Source organism: Calonectris borealis, chromosome 2 (genome assembly GCF_964195595.1).
Source record: "Calonectris borealis chromosome 2, bCalBor7.hap1.2, whole genome shotgun sequence".
NCBI classification, from domain to species: domain Eukaryota; kingdom Metazoa; phylum Chordata; class Aves; order Procellariiformes; family Procellariidae; genus Calonectris; species Calonectris borealis.
Window position 1 is genome coordinate 106,291,641 of NC_134313.1, and position 17,108 is coordinate 106,308,748.

The following is a 17,108-nucleotide window of genomic DNA, read 5'->3' on the forward strand; positions in this document are numbered from 1 at the left end:
CTAATATCTAAGTAGTTTTTGAAAATTTTGTCCAGGATGTTGCAACCTTCTGAACATTCTCTCAAAATTCTTGTCTGTTAAGTATTCTTTAGAGTGTGATAGAAAGTGCCAGTTGTTGAGGAGTTTCCTGCTGTGTACACCCTTTCTTAAAGTTTCAATGAAACAAAAATCGTGTAACAGATTTGTCTCATAATAGTATGATCCTGTGATGTTTTTATTGTTTTTAATAGCAAAACTTTCTTGTGTATCGGATCTGAATCTCTATACAGAGAGAAATTCTTAGCTAAGCAAATGGAAGAAGATACCCCAGGAGAGAGAAATGGATTTGGTGTGAGGAGATGCTCTACCCAGTACCTAAGGTGTTTGGCCCTAGTGTCTAATGTCCATATAATGCCCTGAAAGATTTTGATGTACAAAGTTTATTTGAAATATATAATATAATGAAGACTGCCATGTCTTATGATATCTTCACACTTCCCCTTATAATACTACCTTTCTCTGATTTTATATAATAGCTAAGATATGTCCTGTTCCATCTTAGGTATGCTTATTTGTTATGTTTTTATTGTTTTGGTGCTTTAATGAAAAGGGATCTACTGAAAGATAAATGTTAAATTCTGTAATTTCAATGAGAAGGAATGGTGTGATTGATACTAATTAGGAATACTAGTTGCCAATATTAACAAACAGGAATTAAAGGACTCCCTGTTAGACTGGGAGCAGTGTCCTACTTCTACAAGCAACTAAATGACATAATCCTCATAAATGCAGCCTGTTTTTTGGGTTTTTTTCTCAGATTAGAGTTACACAGTCTCCATTCCCTCATAATGTAATTTCTTTTCTGCATCTTTCTATGTGGAATGTGTGAAAATAGGAAATTTGTGCATATGGGAGTCTAAGGACGCATACAACATTCATCTTGTATTAATGCAATTTTACTCCCAGTCTCTGTTTTGTAATACTTCCTCTATTTTCATCAAGGTACAGAAACAAATTTTTGAAGTTCAGTAGTTTGGTAGTTCTCAGCTTCTGCTGCAAAACTTCAGTTTCATAATATGATTATAATTCCACTTCAATGCTGAAGTAGACTGGTACTGGGAGAGGAGTGGGACTGATTGTTCTATTTAGCAAATCCAGAATTCAGCCTTTTGTTTTGTTTTAGCTTTTAATTTCTACAGCTACCCCTCTTTTCTTTCTTAGTTGCATATTTGAACCTGAGGGTAATGCGTGCAGCCTGACAGATAGCACTGCTGAAGAACATGTCCTGGCACTAGTGGAACATGCAGCGGATGAAGCTCGGGATAGGATCAATCGATATCTGCCCAACAGCAAGGTCTACTGCACAACAAAGTTCACAATTCCATTTTATGTCTGACTATTGAATGCTTTGTTTCATCTTAGGAAACAGGCTTTAGTATTACGTTTTCTGAGACTATAGCATCTAGGATGTATGCTCTCTGTGGAATACCAATGTGACTATTGTCTACCATTTAGTTCCCACTGAAGCCCATTGTAGGGTGTCCCAAATGGATCTGAAGTTGTATTGTGTGTTTAACATCTTTAGAAATTCACTTACAGAAAACAGGGAAATGTTGTTCCGTCTTGAATTTGGCTTCCCTAATTGCAACCCTTAGCATTGAAAGTGATTAAAATAGCATCACACTCTTCTTATTGTTGCAACCTCAGAAAAAACAAACTTTGGCATAGGTTGAAGGGTTATTGGGATTTTCCTCCCAACCTAAGGAATTCGGGAATTTTTAAGTGTTAAATTACTGTTTTCAATGAGAAGTCCAGAAGCTCGTGTCGTTTTGTACTTACTGTATTAAAAAGGGAATACCAGAGTGCAGGATCTGAATACAGCTTAAAATGCTTCTTATAGTTTTCTGTCTAAGTAAGCAACTCCTCCTTTGAGTTTGGACTGTTTTGGATGATTGCTTCTATATCTTTGTGGTTCTATTTACAGATTGGTTATCTGAAAAAAAATGGAGATGGAACTTTATTATTTAATGTAGTAAATTCATCTGATCCAGAAGCAGAAGGTAAATGCCATAATCTTTCAAGCAAACATTTCTAATGTTGAATGTTCTAGCAGATTTTGAAGTCTTAACTGTACATACAGATCCTGTGTAGTACACGTGAGTGTTAAAAAAAAAAAAAAAATTATTCCCCAAACCATTTTCCCCAACTATATTTATTATCTCCAATATAAGATGTTTCTTTTTGCCTTTCAAATTTTCACTCTCCAGATGCTCTGTTTTACTGATACTAACAGTAAGAAGGTAAAATAATATCTATTTATAAGCACTTATACATGGCTACAACTTTATAGAGAACTTGGAAGACAGGCTTTTGCTCCAAGTACCCTGTAGTGTTAAAATCTAATAGGCAAAAGGTGAATGAAAGCGCTGTAATCCTGTGTAAATGTGCAACGCACAGATGCAAATTCAGAATCATCTTTTACCTTTTTTTATTTCCTAATTTAAATTATTTGCTAAATTTCAGTTTTAAGTTAATTAGGTTTTGCTTAATTGTTTCTCTTTAGCTCCTTGATCTTTTCTGTGGGTTTTTGTTTGTGTTACTAGTATAAATTATTTATATTGTCGTATGCTTTCCACTTATTTTAGTTTTGAGCTCAAAATGCAGAAATGTTGAAAGTTTGTAATGAAATGTCATAGTCTTTATGCTGTATGTCATGTTGATTTAGCACTTCGTTCTCTGCACCTTTTGAGATTGGAATTCATTCACAGCTTACCTACTGTTGCGTTGATAAATGCATGAACCCTTTTGACTAGTCACGTTTCTGTTGATTTTTTGATTGGGAGATACAAGCCTGTAACTCTATTACTGTCAAAATTCCTTTTCGTTTGCTAGTAAATTTTTCTGGAATGAAATTGAGCATTTCGGCTGCCATTATGCCCTTACCTATTTCTGAAAAAGTCAAATAATAAAGTGAATGTGATTTTAATACCTCTGAAATATGCCACTGAAAATTTAGACAGTGATGGTAATGGGAGCAGAGCAAGCTTTCACTGTGTGCTGTAAAGTACTCTACTGCTTCCTGATGTTTCTGTGCTCCAGAATGTTTTTTGATTGTTTTTTATAGTTAAGACTAGTTACACTGAATTTACAGCTAATAGCAGAATCTGAATTTTTGTTGCAATTTATTTTTTTTTTTTTCCTAGTAAGGTTCTACGGATGAACTTGCTTTTTGTTGTTCAGTAATTGAGCATAATTACCATTAGATTCCATAACAGCCAGAGAGATTCAAAATAACTGGAAGTGTCCTAAATGTTGTTGGGATTAGAGAACCTGAATTACACTACCTATCCTTAATAAAAATGTACAGATTAAAAGACATTTAGCCTTTATAGTAACTGCAACTTTTTAAAATAGCAAAATCGAAATATTCACCATAAATTTTAAACATGAAATGTTTTTCTAAAAATTATCATCTTCTTTTAATCAAATTATTAGAGGAAGAGACTCACCCAGTGGATCTGAGTTCACTGTCAAGCAAATTATTACCTGGCTTCACTACACTGGGCTTTAAAGATGAACGAAGAAATAAAGGTAAATGCCAAAGAAAATGTTTTAACTTTGTGTTAATTAAGTTTGAGCAATTTCTTGATAGAAAATAATTTCAGATTATACCTGTCTCCAAATGAAAGGTCACTTGGTTGTTTCTATAATATACAATTATTCCATTTACAGTAGAATGCAGTTTTAATTAAATTTACTTTTTTCCTTATTAAACATAACTTAATTAGGAGTTTATGGATTAATGTTTTGCCTTAGTGTAATAGCCACACTAGAAGCTTTCGAATAATGGTATTCCATTTTCTCTGGAGGAAATAATTTTTCCTGAGCAACTGTGCTTAGAGTTGAGAAATAAACCTTTTGGTCTGTCCTGGTTTCGTCTGGGATAGCGTTAAATTTCTTCCTACTGCTGTGTTTTGGATTTAGTATGAGAAGAATGTTGATAACACACTGATGTTTTTAGTTGTTGCTAAGTACCCTCCTAGTCCAAGGACAGCTCCCATGCCTACTGAATGAGCTAGGTACACAAGATGGGAGGGAACATAATCAGGACAGCCAGCCCAGCTGGCCAATGAGGTATTCCATACCATGTGACGTCATGCTCAGTATATGAACGGTAGGCGTGATCCAGGAAGTACCGATTGCTACTTGGTTATCAGTCAGTGCGGGTGGTGAGCAATTGCATTGTGCATCACTCATTTTGTATATTCTATCATTATTTATTATTATTATTATTTTCCCTCTTCTGTTCTATTAAAGAGTTTTTCTCACTCTTACCCTTCCGATTCTCTCCCCGTCCCACTGGGGGTGCGGAGGGAGTGAGTGAGCGGCTGCGTGGTATTTGGCTGCCTGCCAGATTAAACCACGACAGGTCATTTGCATTTTTGTATCATATGACAAGGATTTCACAAACTGTGGATTTTTTTTCTAGTATTACTGACATTTTTAATAGCTTTTAAACTGCTGTCCAGAAACTGACGACAACAACAACTGGCAAACAACAGTGAAGTAGACACATGCAAAAAGCAGAAATATAAAAAGGCGTGGGGGGGATGAATCTTTTTTTTGTTGGAGTCGGGTAGTTAACTTAGTTCTTTATTTTCCAGTAGTGTAAATATGTTTATTTATATGGTTAAAATAGTTGCGCTGATTGTAGAGTCTGGAATTGTCCTTGACATACAGCTCTTGATTTCAATTGGAGGAAAAACCACACTGCATTTTCTGTATCTGTTTCAGAAAACAAAACCTTCTTTTTCTTTTTTTTCCCCCAAGTGATCTTTTACACTTGTGTTAATCATTTGTCATCTCTTTCTTCCACCTGTCTAGTAACTTTTCTTACAAGTGCTAGTACAGCACCTTCCATGCAAAACAACTCTATATTTCATGATTTGAAATCAGATGAAATGGAACTCCTGTACTCAGCATATGGTGATGAAACTGGAATACAGTGTGCCTTAAGGTAAGCGCTTCCTTGTTAGGAGACCTAACTTCTAGCGATTTTATGAAAAGCAATTTGGACTAAATTGTCAACTAGGAGCCTCCAAATCCTGATATTTTTTCTAAAACTTATTTTAAAAATAACTCACTATAAAACTTGAAGCTAGCTTTCATCCTGGTTGGTGGGGTCTTTTTGGGGTTTAGTTTTGTTTTGTTTTGTTTTGTTTTTTTCCATTTGCACTTTTAAGTTACCCTATTTTCTTGGAAGGCTGTTACGGATCTTGTTATTAGGGTCTTTGACCACAGGATATTATAGGTTGCTAAAGATTTTAGCATTTTGCTTTAAACCCAGCACTAAGTAGGTTTAGATAGGCGAGTAATAGATTTCAGTGACTTTAAAACAGTGATATTTTTCAAGGAGTTTCAAAACAGTTAAAGCTACTTGAAAAGGAAAATGCCACTTAACATTAAATTGTTAATCTTGGGGGGAAAGAATTAATGACAAGGTTTTTTCTTTTCTATGTGTTTCTTTTTAACCCACTACTAATGATAGTTGAAGTGAAAATTTGCTGGTAGTTGTGAAAAACAAGTTTCTACATACATTTACTTCCATTTAAAAAAAAAAAAAAAAAAAAAGAGAAGGGAAAAAACCCTATCTGGAAGGCCTTAACTGCTTTTCTGAAGAAGCATAAAAGAGTAAAAGAACAAGGAAAATGTAGGTGTAATGCAGCGTAGTTGGGGAAAATCATATTATAAGTTGAAATTTTTTTACAAAAGTAAACATTTTCTGTAATGCTTATATCTCCATTCCTACTAGCTTACAAGAATTTGTGAAGGACGCTGGAAATTACAGCAAGAAAATAGTAGATGATCTTCTGGACCAGATCACTAGTGGAGATCATTCCAAAACTATTTATCAGCTAAAGCAGGTGTGTCCTTGATGCACAGAAATGTCACAAGTTCACCAAAATAAGAATGGACCTATTTCTGTTTTTTAGTATTGTATGAGATACTTTGTTTTCCACTGTCAGTTTAAGCAGTGCAGGCTTAGCTGTTCATGCTAACTGTTCATCCAGGTCTGTTTAATATCTTTAATGATCTGGATGAGGGGATCGAGTGCTCCCTCAGTAAGTTTGCAGATGACATCAAGTTGGGCGGGAGTGTTGATCTGCTTGAGGGTAGGAAGGCTCTGCAGAGGGACCTGGACAGGCTGGATCGATGGGTGGAGGCCAACTGTATGAGGTTCAGCAAGCCAAGTGCCAGATCCTGCACTTGGGTCACAACAACCCCATGCAACGCTACAGGCTTGGGGAAGAGCTTTTTCCACTGGAAAGCTGCCCAGTGGAAAAGGACCTGGCGGTGCTGATCGACAGCTGGCTGAACATGAGCCAGCAGTGTGCCCAAGTGGCCAAGAAGGTCAATGGCATCCTGGCCTGTATCAGGAATAGTGTGGCCAGCAGGGCTAGGGAAGTGATCTTGCCCCTGTACTCAGCACTGGTGAGGCCGGACCTCGAATACTGTGTTCAGTTTTGGGCCCCTCACTACAAGAAGGACATGGAGGTGCTGGAGTGCGTCCAAAAAAGGGCAACGAAGCTGGTGAAGGGCCTGGAGCACAAGTCTTATGCGAAGCGGCTGAGGGAACTGGGACTGTTTAGTCTGGAGAAGGGGAGGCTGAGGGGCGACCTTACCGCTCTCTAAAACTACCTGAAGGGAGGTTGTAGCGAGGTGGGTGTTGGTCTCTTCTCCCAAGAAACAAGTGATAGGACGAGAGGAGATGGCCTCAAGTTGCGCCAGGGGAGATTTAGATTGAGTATCAGGAAAAATGTCTTCACTGAAAGGGTTATCAAGCATTGGAACAGGCTGCCCAGGGAAGTGGTTGAGTCACCATCCCTGGAAGTATTTAAAAGACATGTAGATGTGGTGCTTAGGGACATGGTTTAGTGGTGGACTTGGCAATGCTAGCTTAACAGTTGGACTTGATGATCTTAAAGGTCTTTCCAACCTAAACGATTTTATGATTCTATGCAACCATGCAGTGAACCAAATTAGAAACTGAATTAATCAGCAGAGAAGTAATCCTTTTCTTTTATCCAGCTAGATCAGTTCTCCAGTGTGGTTCACTATATGACTGCAGAAAGGAAGAGGCAGGGGGGTGCAACATAGCGGGGGGGGGAGGGACCAACCAACTGAATGGTGTTCGGGCAGCCGTGTCATTCAACGCCATGACTTACATATCTGCTTCTGAGTTATATTGTAATGCGTTTGTTAAGGATTTTTTTTTTCTTAATTTAAATGCAAAATATATTCCTTGTGGAAGGATTAATTATTTGGAACATTGGAACAATATTGGAGAATAGCTTAATATTGCTGTACAGGTATCTATTACCCAACAGTGCTAACTTTTCAACTCCTGTAGTACGTCTGAAGGAAAAACTTCAAACTTATTTCCAAAAGCACTTTACTTAAGAGATTCATACTGAGACTGGAGAAGAGATTTTTCTCAGAAGTGTCTATAATTCTAGTGGGAATGTTTGCATTCCCAAGACAAAATAGACTACCAGGAACTGCAAAATCTTGTTTCATGTTATCTTCACTCTGAAAACCACTCTTAGGTTGAAATAATTGTCTGCTGTTTAAAATGATGACATTCTGAATGATTCAAGAATAAAGAAAGGGAGGCAGGGGGGAGGATGGAAGGTACTCAGACGTCCTGACATGGTGGAAATGAGATTATGCTAAATCTCTGCAGACTTAGAAGTAGAATAGGGTGGGTGATGTTTGGGGAAAAGGCGACAATAGAATGAAAAATACAGAGGATCCTTCAGAATTTTCTGGGTATCTTTTCCAGTCCCTACTGGAAAAAGATTGTATATGAAACAGGAAGAAATGTAAAGGATTAGTTCAAAAAAATTCGAAAGTTCAGAAACAGTATTTTGAATATTCTTCTACATCTAGAAATGTGTGTGTACAACATATTGAACTTAGCTTTAAAATAAAACATGTGCCTTTCCCTTTTTGCCACCTTGTTCTATGAATGTTGTTCCAAATGAGAATTTCTGGCTATTTACACTTAGCAATGCTGTTCAGTTGTGACATATGTGGGTATATACAGATTTTGTGCAATTAAGTGTGTTTCAGTGATGATGTGCCATTGTGTTTTATGCTTGAGTATTTTGTGCTGCTACATTTGAGTAAGCATATATCTGAAAGTGCAACCTTAAATGATTTGGAATCAGAAGTTACTGAGGTAATGACTATGATACTGCACTTGAATATAAAGTTCACGGGCAGAAGAAATAGTGTAAGGGGACTACGATTAGTTAAAATGCATAATACTAAAATATTTCAAAACAGTATCTGTGTCGTGGTTTAACCTGACAGGCAGCCAAATACCACGCAGCTGCTCGCTTACTTTCCCTGCCCCTTCCCCTTGCCCCCCTCAGTGGGACGGGGAGAGAATCGGAAGGGTAAGAGTGAGAAAAACTTGTGGGTTGAGATAAAGACAGTTTAATAGAACAGAAAAGGGAAAATAATAATAATAATGATAGAATATACAAAATGAGTGATGCACAATGCAATTGCTCACCACCCGCACTGACTGATAACCAAGTAGCCATCACTACTTCCTGGATCACGCCTACCATTCATATACTGAGCACGACGTCACATGGTATGGAATACCCCGTTGGCCAGCTGTCCCGGCTATGTTCCCTCCCATCTTGTGCACTTCGTAGAGCATGGGAGCTGTCCTTGACTAGGAGGGTACTTAGCAACAACTGAAAACATCAGTGTGTTATCAACATTCTTCTCATACTAAATCCAAAACACAGCAGTAGGAAGAAATTTAACTCTATCCCAGCCGAAACCAGGACAAACTGTTACATTGTAATTGCATTACAGATATGTGAAAAGCTAGCTGTCTCTAGCCTCATTTTGTGTGTGAAGTTTGAATATACTTGAAATTGTGTAAGAGAGAGGTCTTTCTCGTACGTTGAATAAAAGTAATTGTTAGTATTCTTTCCTTCCAGAGGCGAAACATCCCAGTAAAACCACTGGATGAAGTTAAAGTAAGTTATGCTGATACTCAGTCTGGGGTTGGTTGTTTTGTTTTGTTTTGTTTTTTACTGGAAAAAGTGTCTTGGCATTTAAAGCACAGAAAGTGATGTTCTCTAGGCTTCCAACATTCTAATTCCTAATTTTATTTAATATGCATCTGTTCTGTATAATAATACTGAAAAGATTGGTAAGTGAAGCATGTGATAAAGAAGAGGCTGTTAGATTAGTCCTAAAGAGATTGTCCTAAGAGGCTATCCTGGTTAGTTCTAAATTGTTTACATGAATGTATATGGTCACCCATTAGAGAAGAGCTAGTCTTTATTTTTTTGTAAAGGTTCTATGCAAATATCAGAAAACATGATAGTGTTCTGTGGTGGCCTAGGATCTGATTATGGTAAGCCAGTAAATTACACAAACTAAGAGTATTCTTGGGAAACATAAGTATAAACTATGAAATGTTAAGATCTAAAATATGATTTGGTTCTCTAGGTTCTGCCTGTCCTAATAAAAGAAGAACACAAGTTGCGTAATACCTGTCCGGATTCTTCCAAACAGATTATGGTAAAATGGTTTGTGTGTATTAAAAAAACCAACCAAACAAACAAACAAAAAAAGGGAGTATTGAGACATTCATTTTGTTTTAGTGCAAGGATGTACATACTCTGAGGTAAAGATTAAAATTACAGTATCTAGAATAAGTTTCCAGTACTTAAAATGGATTCTCTGACATTCAGTCTATTTTAGTTTAGTGGCTTTGTTTGTCCTGTTGTTCTGTATTCTTTAGTTTAATTCAGCATGCATAACTAAATCTCAGAGACAGAAAGACCACTTAGGAATCTGAAAGATATTTTGCTGATGAATATTTGAGGTTCAAACAGCTGTAAAAGTAGAAAAAACCAGTAGTATTTATCAGTTTTACTGCATCCATTGAAAATGTCTATTAGAAAGTAGGGGTAAATAATGCGTATCTTATGCTTTCATAACTACTAATCAAATCTTTCTTTAAGTGGTACAGGGTTTATCTTGCAAATTATTTGTGACAACAGAAGATACGCACTGAATTCCATGGCAATTCACATAAAAATTATATGGATTACATTATAGAAACTAATGAAATTTATAATTTTATAAATATTCCTCATGTTTTGTGGAAAGGTTTGTATTTCTCTAGAAGGTGACTCGTTAAGTTAATTCATGAAAGTGCTAAGTTTCATATTTCTAAAAGATAATACCTGGTTGTGTATTTACCTGCATGTCTTATTCCTCCTGCTGGAATAGGCAACCTCAGAGAATTCTGTTAGAATGTGTTTTGAAGCTTAACAACTTTTACTTTGATCTCTTACTTTTTGTCATTTCTTAGCAGTATTGCAACAGGTATGGAAAAAATGAAATTGTTGTAGTGCAGGCTGTATTTCATTATCCAAACGTATAGAAAAAATACTTGAGAGACCAGCTCCAGCTGATACTGTGTATAGGGTGGCCCACCCTACTGGTTTTATTAGTCACATACTAAAAATTCCAATAAATCCAGTATTGCATTGAGAAGGTGAGGGAAAAGGGGATCTGGGAGGGGTTGATGATGGGGCATACTGATAATGTTTCCCCCCGCGAGGGTTCTGCCATGGGACAGGCATGAACTGAGCATATAATTGAGTTCCAGAGGATTCGATAATGTTGGTTTCAACAGTCCTGGATGATGAGATGAAAGATATTTAGACTACCCTACAGATCCTTTGCCATTCATATGACTGGTCTGTCCTGCAACCATGTTTGAGCTGCCTGTGAGTTGCAGGTTAGCCAAGATGGTTATGGATGCTCCAGTCTCAAGTGCTGTGGTGCACGCTTTTGAGAGTATGGATTCATGCGTTTACCTTAAACATCAAAAAGTTGTTATGACAACTTATCACTATTGCTAGTCTTTGTTCCTTGTATTTTAATAGGTTGGAGAATCTGCTGGAGACAGTAACACTTCTGACTTAGACTTTCTCTCTATGAAACCATATTCAGATGTATCTCTTGATATTTCTATGTTAAGTTCATTAGGTAAGTAATTAAATATGCAAGCCATCAGTTATGGTTTAGTTGTACCATTTAGGCAAAATAATAGCTGGATTTGCTAAGAATAAAAAAGTAGTTCAAAAAGTAGTAATAAGTCTACATTTGAGAGAGGTAAAAGTGTAGAGCTGGTACAAGATAAAAGAAACCTTAATCTGTTTTTCCTTTGAGACATCCATGTGCTAGCCAAGCTAATTTTTCCTGTACCACTGAAAAAACCAAAGTATTTGTACCTCACAATTTTGATAGCTTTGCTTGTTTTTTATGTGTTCATAGTAACGTAAATTTTAAGAATCAGTGTGGAGCTTTGGCTCAGAAATGTTATTGCTTCATATGCTGTCTTTTGAAATAACTTGGGAAGTAGGTAAGTATGTGCAGCTCAATCATATCACCACTTCGAATGTCCCAAAACAAAAATCAAAAGAAACTTCAGGTGTTGGAAAGACTTTAGCTTCAAATAAGGCAGTTGTATAAAAGTATTAGGATGTTGTTTCAAATACACGTCTTTGATAGGTATCCTTCTTTAAATATTACAAGAAGTAATGTTCCCATTTCTGCAGGCTGCTGAGCTGGTCAAATGTCTTCAAAAATGTCATCATGAAACAAAAAATACTGCTTATGGTTTAAGATACTTTTAATTCAGAATGTGAAAGATGCCAAAATACCTATTATAAAACATAACCAAAGTAATTGAAAGCTTAAAGAAAAAAAAAAGATTTCTACAGATTTCTCCCATAGGTGCAGTATTCTTTGAAAAGCAGTTGTAAGCTCTGATTATGCTGTCACACACTAATTTTATTGCAGTTCAGTAAAAAATTAATAAATATCTTTTTTATACATAATGTTTAGACGTATCAATCTTACTATTAATTTCTTGCTCCACTGAAAGCTGCTTATATTTTTCTTCTTTGATCTTTCTATAAATAATCATACTTCTAGATTACTTAGCTTCTAGAGAGAGTTTGTGGCATTATTTCATATTGTAATTCTTGCAAAGTTAGCAAGGTCTGCATTGAAGACAGTCCAAAGAGAAGGGAGTTTATTTTCCTGTTTGAAGTTGAGGGAAATTTTTTTTAACTCTTCAGATGAAAGAACAGCATATGTTGGCACACACTTCCAGTTCTTTCCCATTTCACAATTTTATTTTGTTTACTATAAAATCAGTGTAGCTGGAGAAGATACTGTTCTTAAAACCTTCTGCGATGTGGATTTCTTCACCTGCATAAATTACATGTTCTATTTTAACTGTATTTTAAGTTAGATATTTAATTAATCTTTCTACTGACTTCCTCTCCTTTGCTGCAAACTATATGCGTTATTCTATGTCTGGAGTTTAACAGACAAATTCAGCTCTTATAGCTGTTTAAATACTGGGAATCAGTTCAGTTTCAGCCATTTCCCATGGCACTCTCCTTCATCCTCCAATATCGCCAAATGCATTTCAACATGTGTTTCTTGAAACTCAAAACAGATTTGCAGCTGTTGCCTTTTAGAAGTGCAAAGGAAAATGCAAGATTGAGGTTGTTTATGTAATAGACAACACTTAATTTATTTTAGAATTTTTTATAGCGACTTGGTAATTCATGAGTCAATCTGCATGTGCTAATTATGGGTTTTGGTTGGTAACTGGTGGCCCTTAGGGAAAGTGAAGAAGGAGCTTGATCATGATGATAACCATTTACATCTGGATGAAACAACTAAGCTGCTGCAGGACCTGCATGAAGCTCAGGCTGACAGAGTGGGATCCCGGCCTTCATCCAATTTGAGTTCCCTCTCCAATACTTCTGAAAGAGACCAACATCATCTTGGTAAAGTTACCTGTGTCACAGAAGTTGCAGTACTTCTGCTCTAATTGAAACTGGTTAAAACTTACATTTTAATTTACATAAATCTTTGCATGATACTACTCTGATAAAACAGTGTGCTGACTACAGGATCATGTTTTAATTTTTAAATATGCATAGCGAAGGCAACTAAGACGACATAGTTTTGACCTGTGGAATTAAGGACACTAATTGTAGTTAGTTATTTTTTGATTAGGCATGATTGAAGTAATTGTGAAGTAAATTGGTACTGACTGGCAAATCCCTATATGCACTTGCATTTTATGCTCTTAGAAATACTAAGGAGTATATAACTTTTATTTTACTTCAGCATAGTTGTATGCAGCAAGTAACAGGTGGGATTCTACAATAGCCTTCCATTTGTCAGCTGTAAAATTCAGTGATAAGACAGGATGATAGGGTAACATACCACTTAACAATTTGGTGCCATTTCTGAGAAGGTAGAAGATGTTGGTTGGATGATACTTAATTACATTTTGTGTAATTTTTCAACTCAGTAATAGAATAATGACTGCTTTTTCAAAAACGATCTAAATTACTGAAAGAATCTTGCAATTTCTCTTTCAAAATCTCCTGTTTAAATATCATTTAAATGTCTGTCTTGATTTGAAAGTCTGAAAGGAACATGTGAAATAACCATGCTGTTTGTATACGTAAATATATCTCCATTATTTTACTGTACTTTTTAAGGTTTTGATCTTTTTTTCCCCACATTCTACAGGAAGCCCCTCTCGTCTGAGTGTTGGAGAACAGCAAGACATGGTTCACGATCCATATGAATTTCTTCAGTCTCCAGAAACCTCAAATGCCACTACTAATTAATCTGACATGTATTATATCTATTTTGTATTTTAATTTTATTATGTTTTTATAAAGTTTTTGTCCATGGCAGAAACCTCAGTTTTGTCCTCTTTTCTATGAGGATCCTATATAATATTATCATATATGCTGGATTAAACAAACAAACAAAAAACAACCTACTTACTACATCATGTTGTTAGCAATGTACCAAAACCTGCTTTTGATTTGTTTGTTGAGGGAGATCATTGTCTACTGGTGTGTGAATCTTGACTGAAAAACAACAAATAATGTGTTAGAAAATTTTGTATTTTATAGAAACTAAAAAGTGATCATTTTCCCAGTATCATGGCAGCAGTCATTAAATGTTTCTGGTAGAGTTATCTACCAATTCTGTTCAGGTCTTAACTTGAACATCTTCAAGGAGGAATATTTTATTTCAGCAGTGACAGAACTGCATGAATTGTGATCATTATTATGTTTCCTGTCTCCTAACCCTAATAATCTGTCAAAGTTGTTTCTGTTCCCCCATATTTTTAAATCTTTTTTTAATCACTCTAGAGAATGCTTAATTTGAGAGTAATAATACTTGGTAGTTGCATTAAAATACTCACTACGAGAATTCTACCCTGGGTCTAAAAAAGATGGATGTTTTTGTGATCCCTTGTGTCTTGAAACACAAAGAAAATATAATACTTATTTTTTAATTTGATGTGTATATTTACTTGGATGGAAAAAATACTGGATAAGGTGTGCTTTTCCGTAATTGTAAAATAAAACTTTTATAATTCAGTACTGATGTAACTGGGGGATTTTGTACTGTTGATATGTACAAGCTGGACAAATGTTATGAATTTACAATATTTTGTAAATATTAATAAAAATACAAAACCACTTTTGATGTTTGCAAATATCTTGTTCTTGCCAGGAGAAAATTTGCTTCCTTATCTTTACTAGGTCTGAAATACTAGGAGTTTTTGGTCTGAATTTTTGTGCTGCTTCAAAAGATAAATTTCATCATGCCACATGTAGCTGTAAACAAAATTAACTGAATTTCTAGGAACCAACAAGGAAGTCTGTCAGATAACTGATATCAAAGTCTTGATAAAGTCTAAATAGGAAGATCTGTTCACTTAAACTAGGTATTTGTGGTCTGGACTGTTTCCTCTCCCTCCCCCTCCGAAATGCCTCTTCACAGCCCCTCCCCCACCCCACTTCTTAGGGATATGTGTTTTCTGTTTAGCTATTACATGTCATTTTATGTTCAAACAGCTATGAAACTGGCGGCTGCCATTTCCCCTCTATACGCTAACTGCTGCCTCTTTCTGTTGCCACAAGTCATTTGTGGGACTTCCACCTGAACTGGATCAAAAACTTCTGAGTCCCTCCAGTCAGTCAGTTTTGCAAAACAATTAAGGGAGCTGGAAATAGTGAGGGTCATGGAACAGGAGCTCTTGAAATCAGCATTGTCTGGCAAAGACAGTTTGACAGCAAAGCCTTTGTAATTATGAGCTGTCTCAATTGCGAAGGATCTGACACCTACGCTTCTCTCAGAACAAAAATCTGCAGCATATCCCTCATGCTGCCAGTACATTGTTCTTGTGTCTTGCCTTAATACTGAACAGAAACATGGATTTTTTTATATGATACTTTGATAAATCAGGTAAGTATCTTACCCACGTCAGCTGCCTTTGATGTAAGTATCTTGGTTTTGCAATTCATCCTGATGTGAAAAGTTTTGGTCACATAGAAAGTTTGCTGGCTAACAGTGCTATTTATCTGTTACAGCTTTAAATGTTGGAGTGTATTTTTAATCATTAGCCTGCAAGCTCTTTGATTATTTTTTTTACAGAGTGCATATGTTCTGTTGGTCAAGAAAAGTTGGGATGGCACAGCTAGAACGGGCAGGAGGAGAACTGGTAGAGGTTATAGCAGAGCCAAGATACTCATCACATGAATTATTGAGGGATGATGTTTACTTTTGAGTATATAGCAAACATATTCCAAAGTGCAAATGTGTAATTCTGTGGGGAAAGGTTTTTTGAACTTGGACCAGAGATTTCCTGTAAAAAAACTGGGATGTTTTTGGAGAGTCAAATTAAATGTAAATACTACTGTATCATAGATTTTGTGTAGTAATGGAGGTTCATGCCAAACCTTCACTGTTACTCTTTCTCAAAGAGCAATTTTTGCTACCTTTGAAGTGCTTTCAGAGCTGCAGGAGAATAGCATGAATTTGGGCCTAGGTTCAGTTCACCCTGGTTTTGCTGTACTGCTGTTAATGATGCCCTTGTGAACTGGTTGTCAGGATAACTGCACTGGCAGTCCTTTCTTCCCCTGTCAGTAGGTTGTCTCAAAGTTAAACCTTGGAAAATCTGAGAATTACGAAGTAGAGAAAAATAAAAGCCCAAAAGAGCATTTTGGTAACTTGTGAACACTAATAAACTTTTGCCATCTCCTCTAACCTCTGCTTTCTTTTCCTCCAGCCTCAGGTGTTAGTGTGTTACCTTCTTCCTTTTTCTTGTTTTAGTCTTGTTTCAAGCACAGAGCATATGGATTTTTCAAGAAAAAACTCTTGCTTGCTTGCTTGCTTTGTTCAGCTCCTAGGACACATTTTGACACTGGCTAATCAGTACCAAGGAGATGTTTGAGATAACTGAGAAGGGGCAGTCTTCTGCAATCTACAAACACAGATGAGGGCAATGAGATGTATGATCTGGTTGTCCAGTGACTACATGGTTAAATGGCAGTTTCTTTTAATGCAAGAAGCAAGCAGCCAGCCTTGTTCTAAAGAGTAAAAGCTTCCCTTTCCTACACACACATTGTGCCTATAGCAGCAAGTTATCACATCGAAGGACATGTTTCCCTTAATTAGGGTCAATAAAATGAATGCAAGCAAGGCACGTTTTCATGTCCACCCCTCCAATGAGTCATTCGCAGGTTTAACAGTTCGTTAATGAAATCCAACATCCTGATGGTTACATGGGCTGCGTGAGATTTTTTTCCCTTAGCATTAATTTTCTGAGCCAGTTCTAATCAGATAAGTGATGAGGGTATAGTCTTTAACCTTGTTGTCAGGAAAAGCAAAGATATGCAAACCGTAACCATGGGACAAGCTTAGACTTTGAGATATCAAGCACCCTAGCAACTGGGATCTACAAACAGCAGCTGGAAAACACATTCTCCTTATTATTTCACTGAATGATTGTTTTTACACTGACACTACTGCATTCATTTACAGGGATTTTTCTCCTTCTCTCCCCCATGTAAACAAGTCTCATTACAAAGCTCAAAAGACAAATATTTCAAATATAGATGAACAATTTGGACTTGGAGAGCTGCCTTGTAACGATGCAACAGAACACAATACCTTATCTCTGT

General features: G+C 36.4%; 1 protein-coding gene across 10 annotated transcripts in view; it reads left to right on the forward strand.

The window, feature by feature from the left end:
• The window catches only part of BRD9 (bromodomain containing 9), a 27,401-nt gene extending 12,780 nt beyond the window's left edge, over positions 1–14,621 (forward strand). For 4 of the 10 annotated variants that reach the window (XM_075142889.1, XM_075142891.1, XM_075142892.1 and 1 more), the window contains 10 exons: positions 1,201–1,333; positions 1,964–2,039; positions 3,475–3,570; positions 4,864–4,996; positions 5,792–5,903; positions 9,003–9,041; positions 9,520–9,591; positions 10,971–11,073; positions 12,726–12,893; positions 13,651–14,621. In XM_075142889.1, the coding sequence (XP_074998990.1) occupies positions 1,201–1,333; positions 1,964–2,039; positions 3,475–3,570; positions 4,864–4,996; positions 5,792–5,903; positions 9,003–9,041; positions 9,520–9,591; positions 10,971–11,073; positions 12,726–12,893; positions 13,651–13,751 (1,033 nt within the window). In that variant the 3' untranslated portion in view covers positions 13,752–14,621. Of the gene's footprint in view, positions 1–230; positions 360–1,200; positions 1,334–1,963; positions 2,040–3,474; positions 3,571–4,863; positions 4,997–5,791; positions 5,904–9,002; positions 9,042–9,519; positions 9,592–10,970; positions 11,074–12,725; positions 12,894–13,650 lie in introns of all 10 variants that reach the window. The other 6 variants (XM_075142883.1, XM_075142886.1, XM_075142887.1 and 3 more) reach the window with 3 other exon arrangements.
• The last annotated feature ends 2,487 nt before the right edge of the window (positions 14,622–17,108 follow it).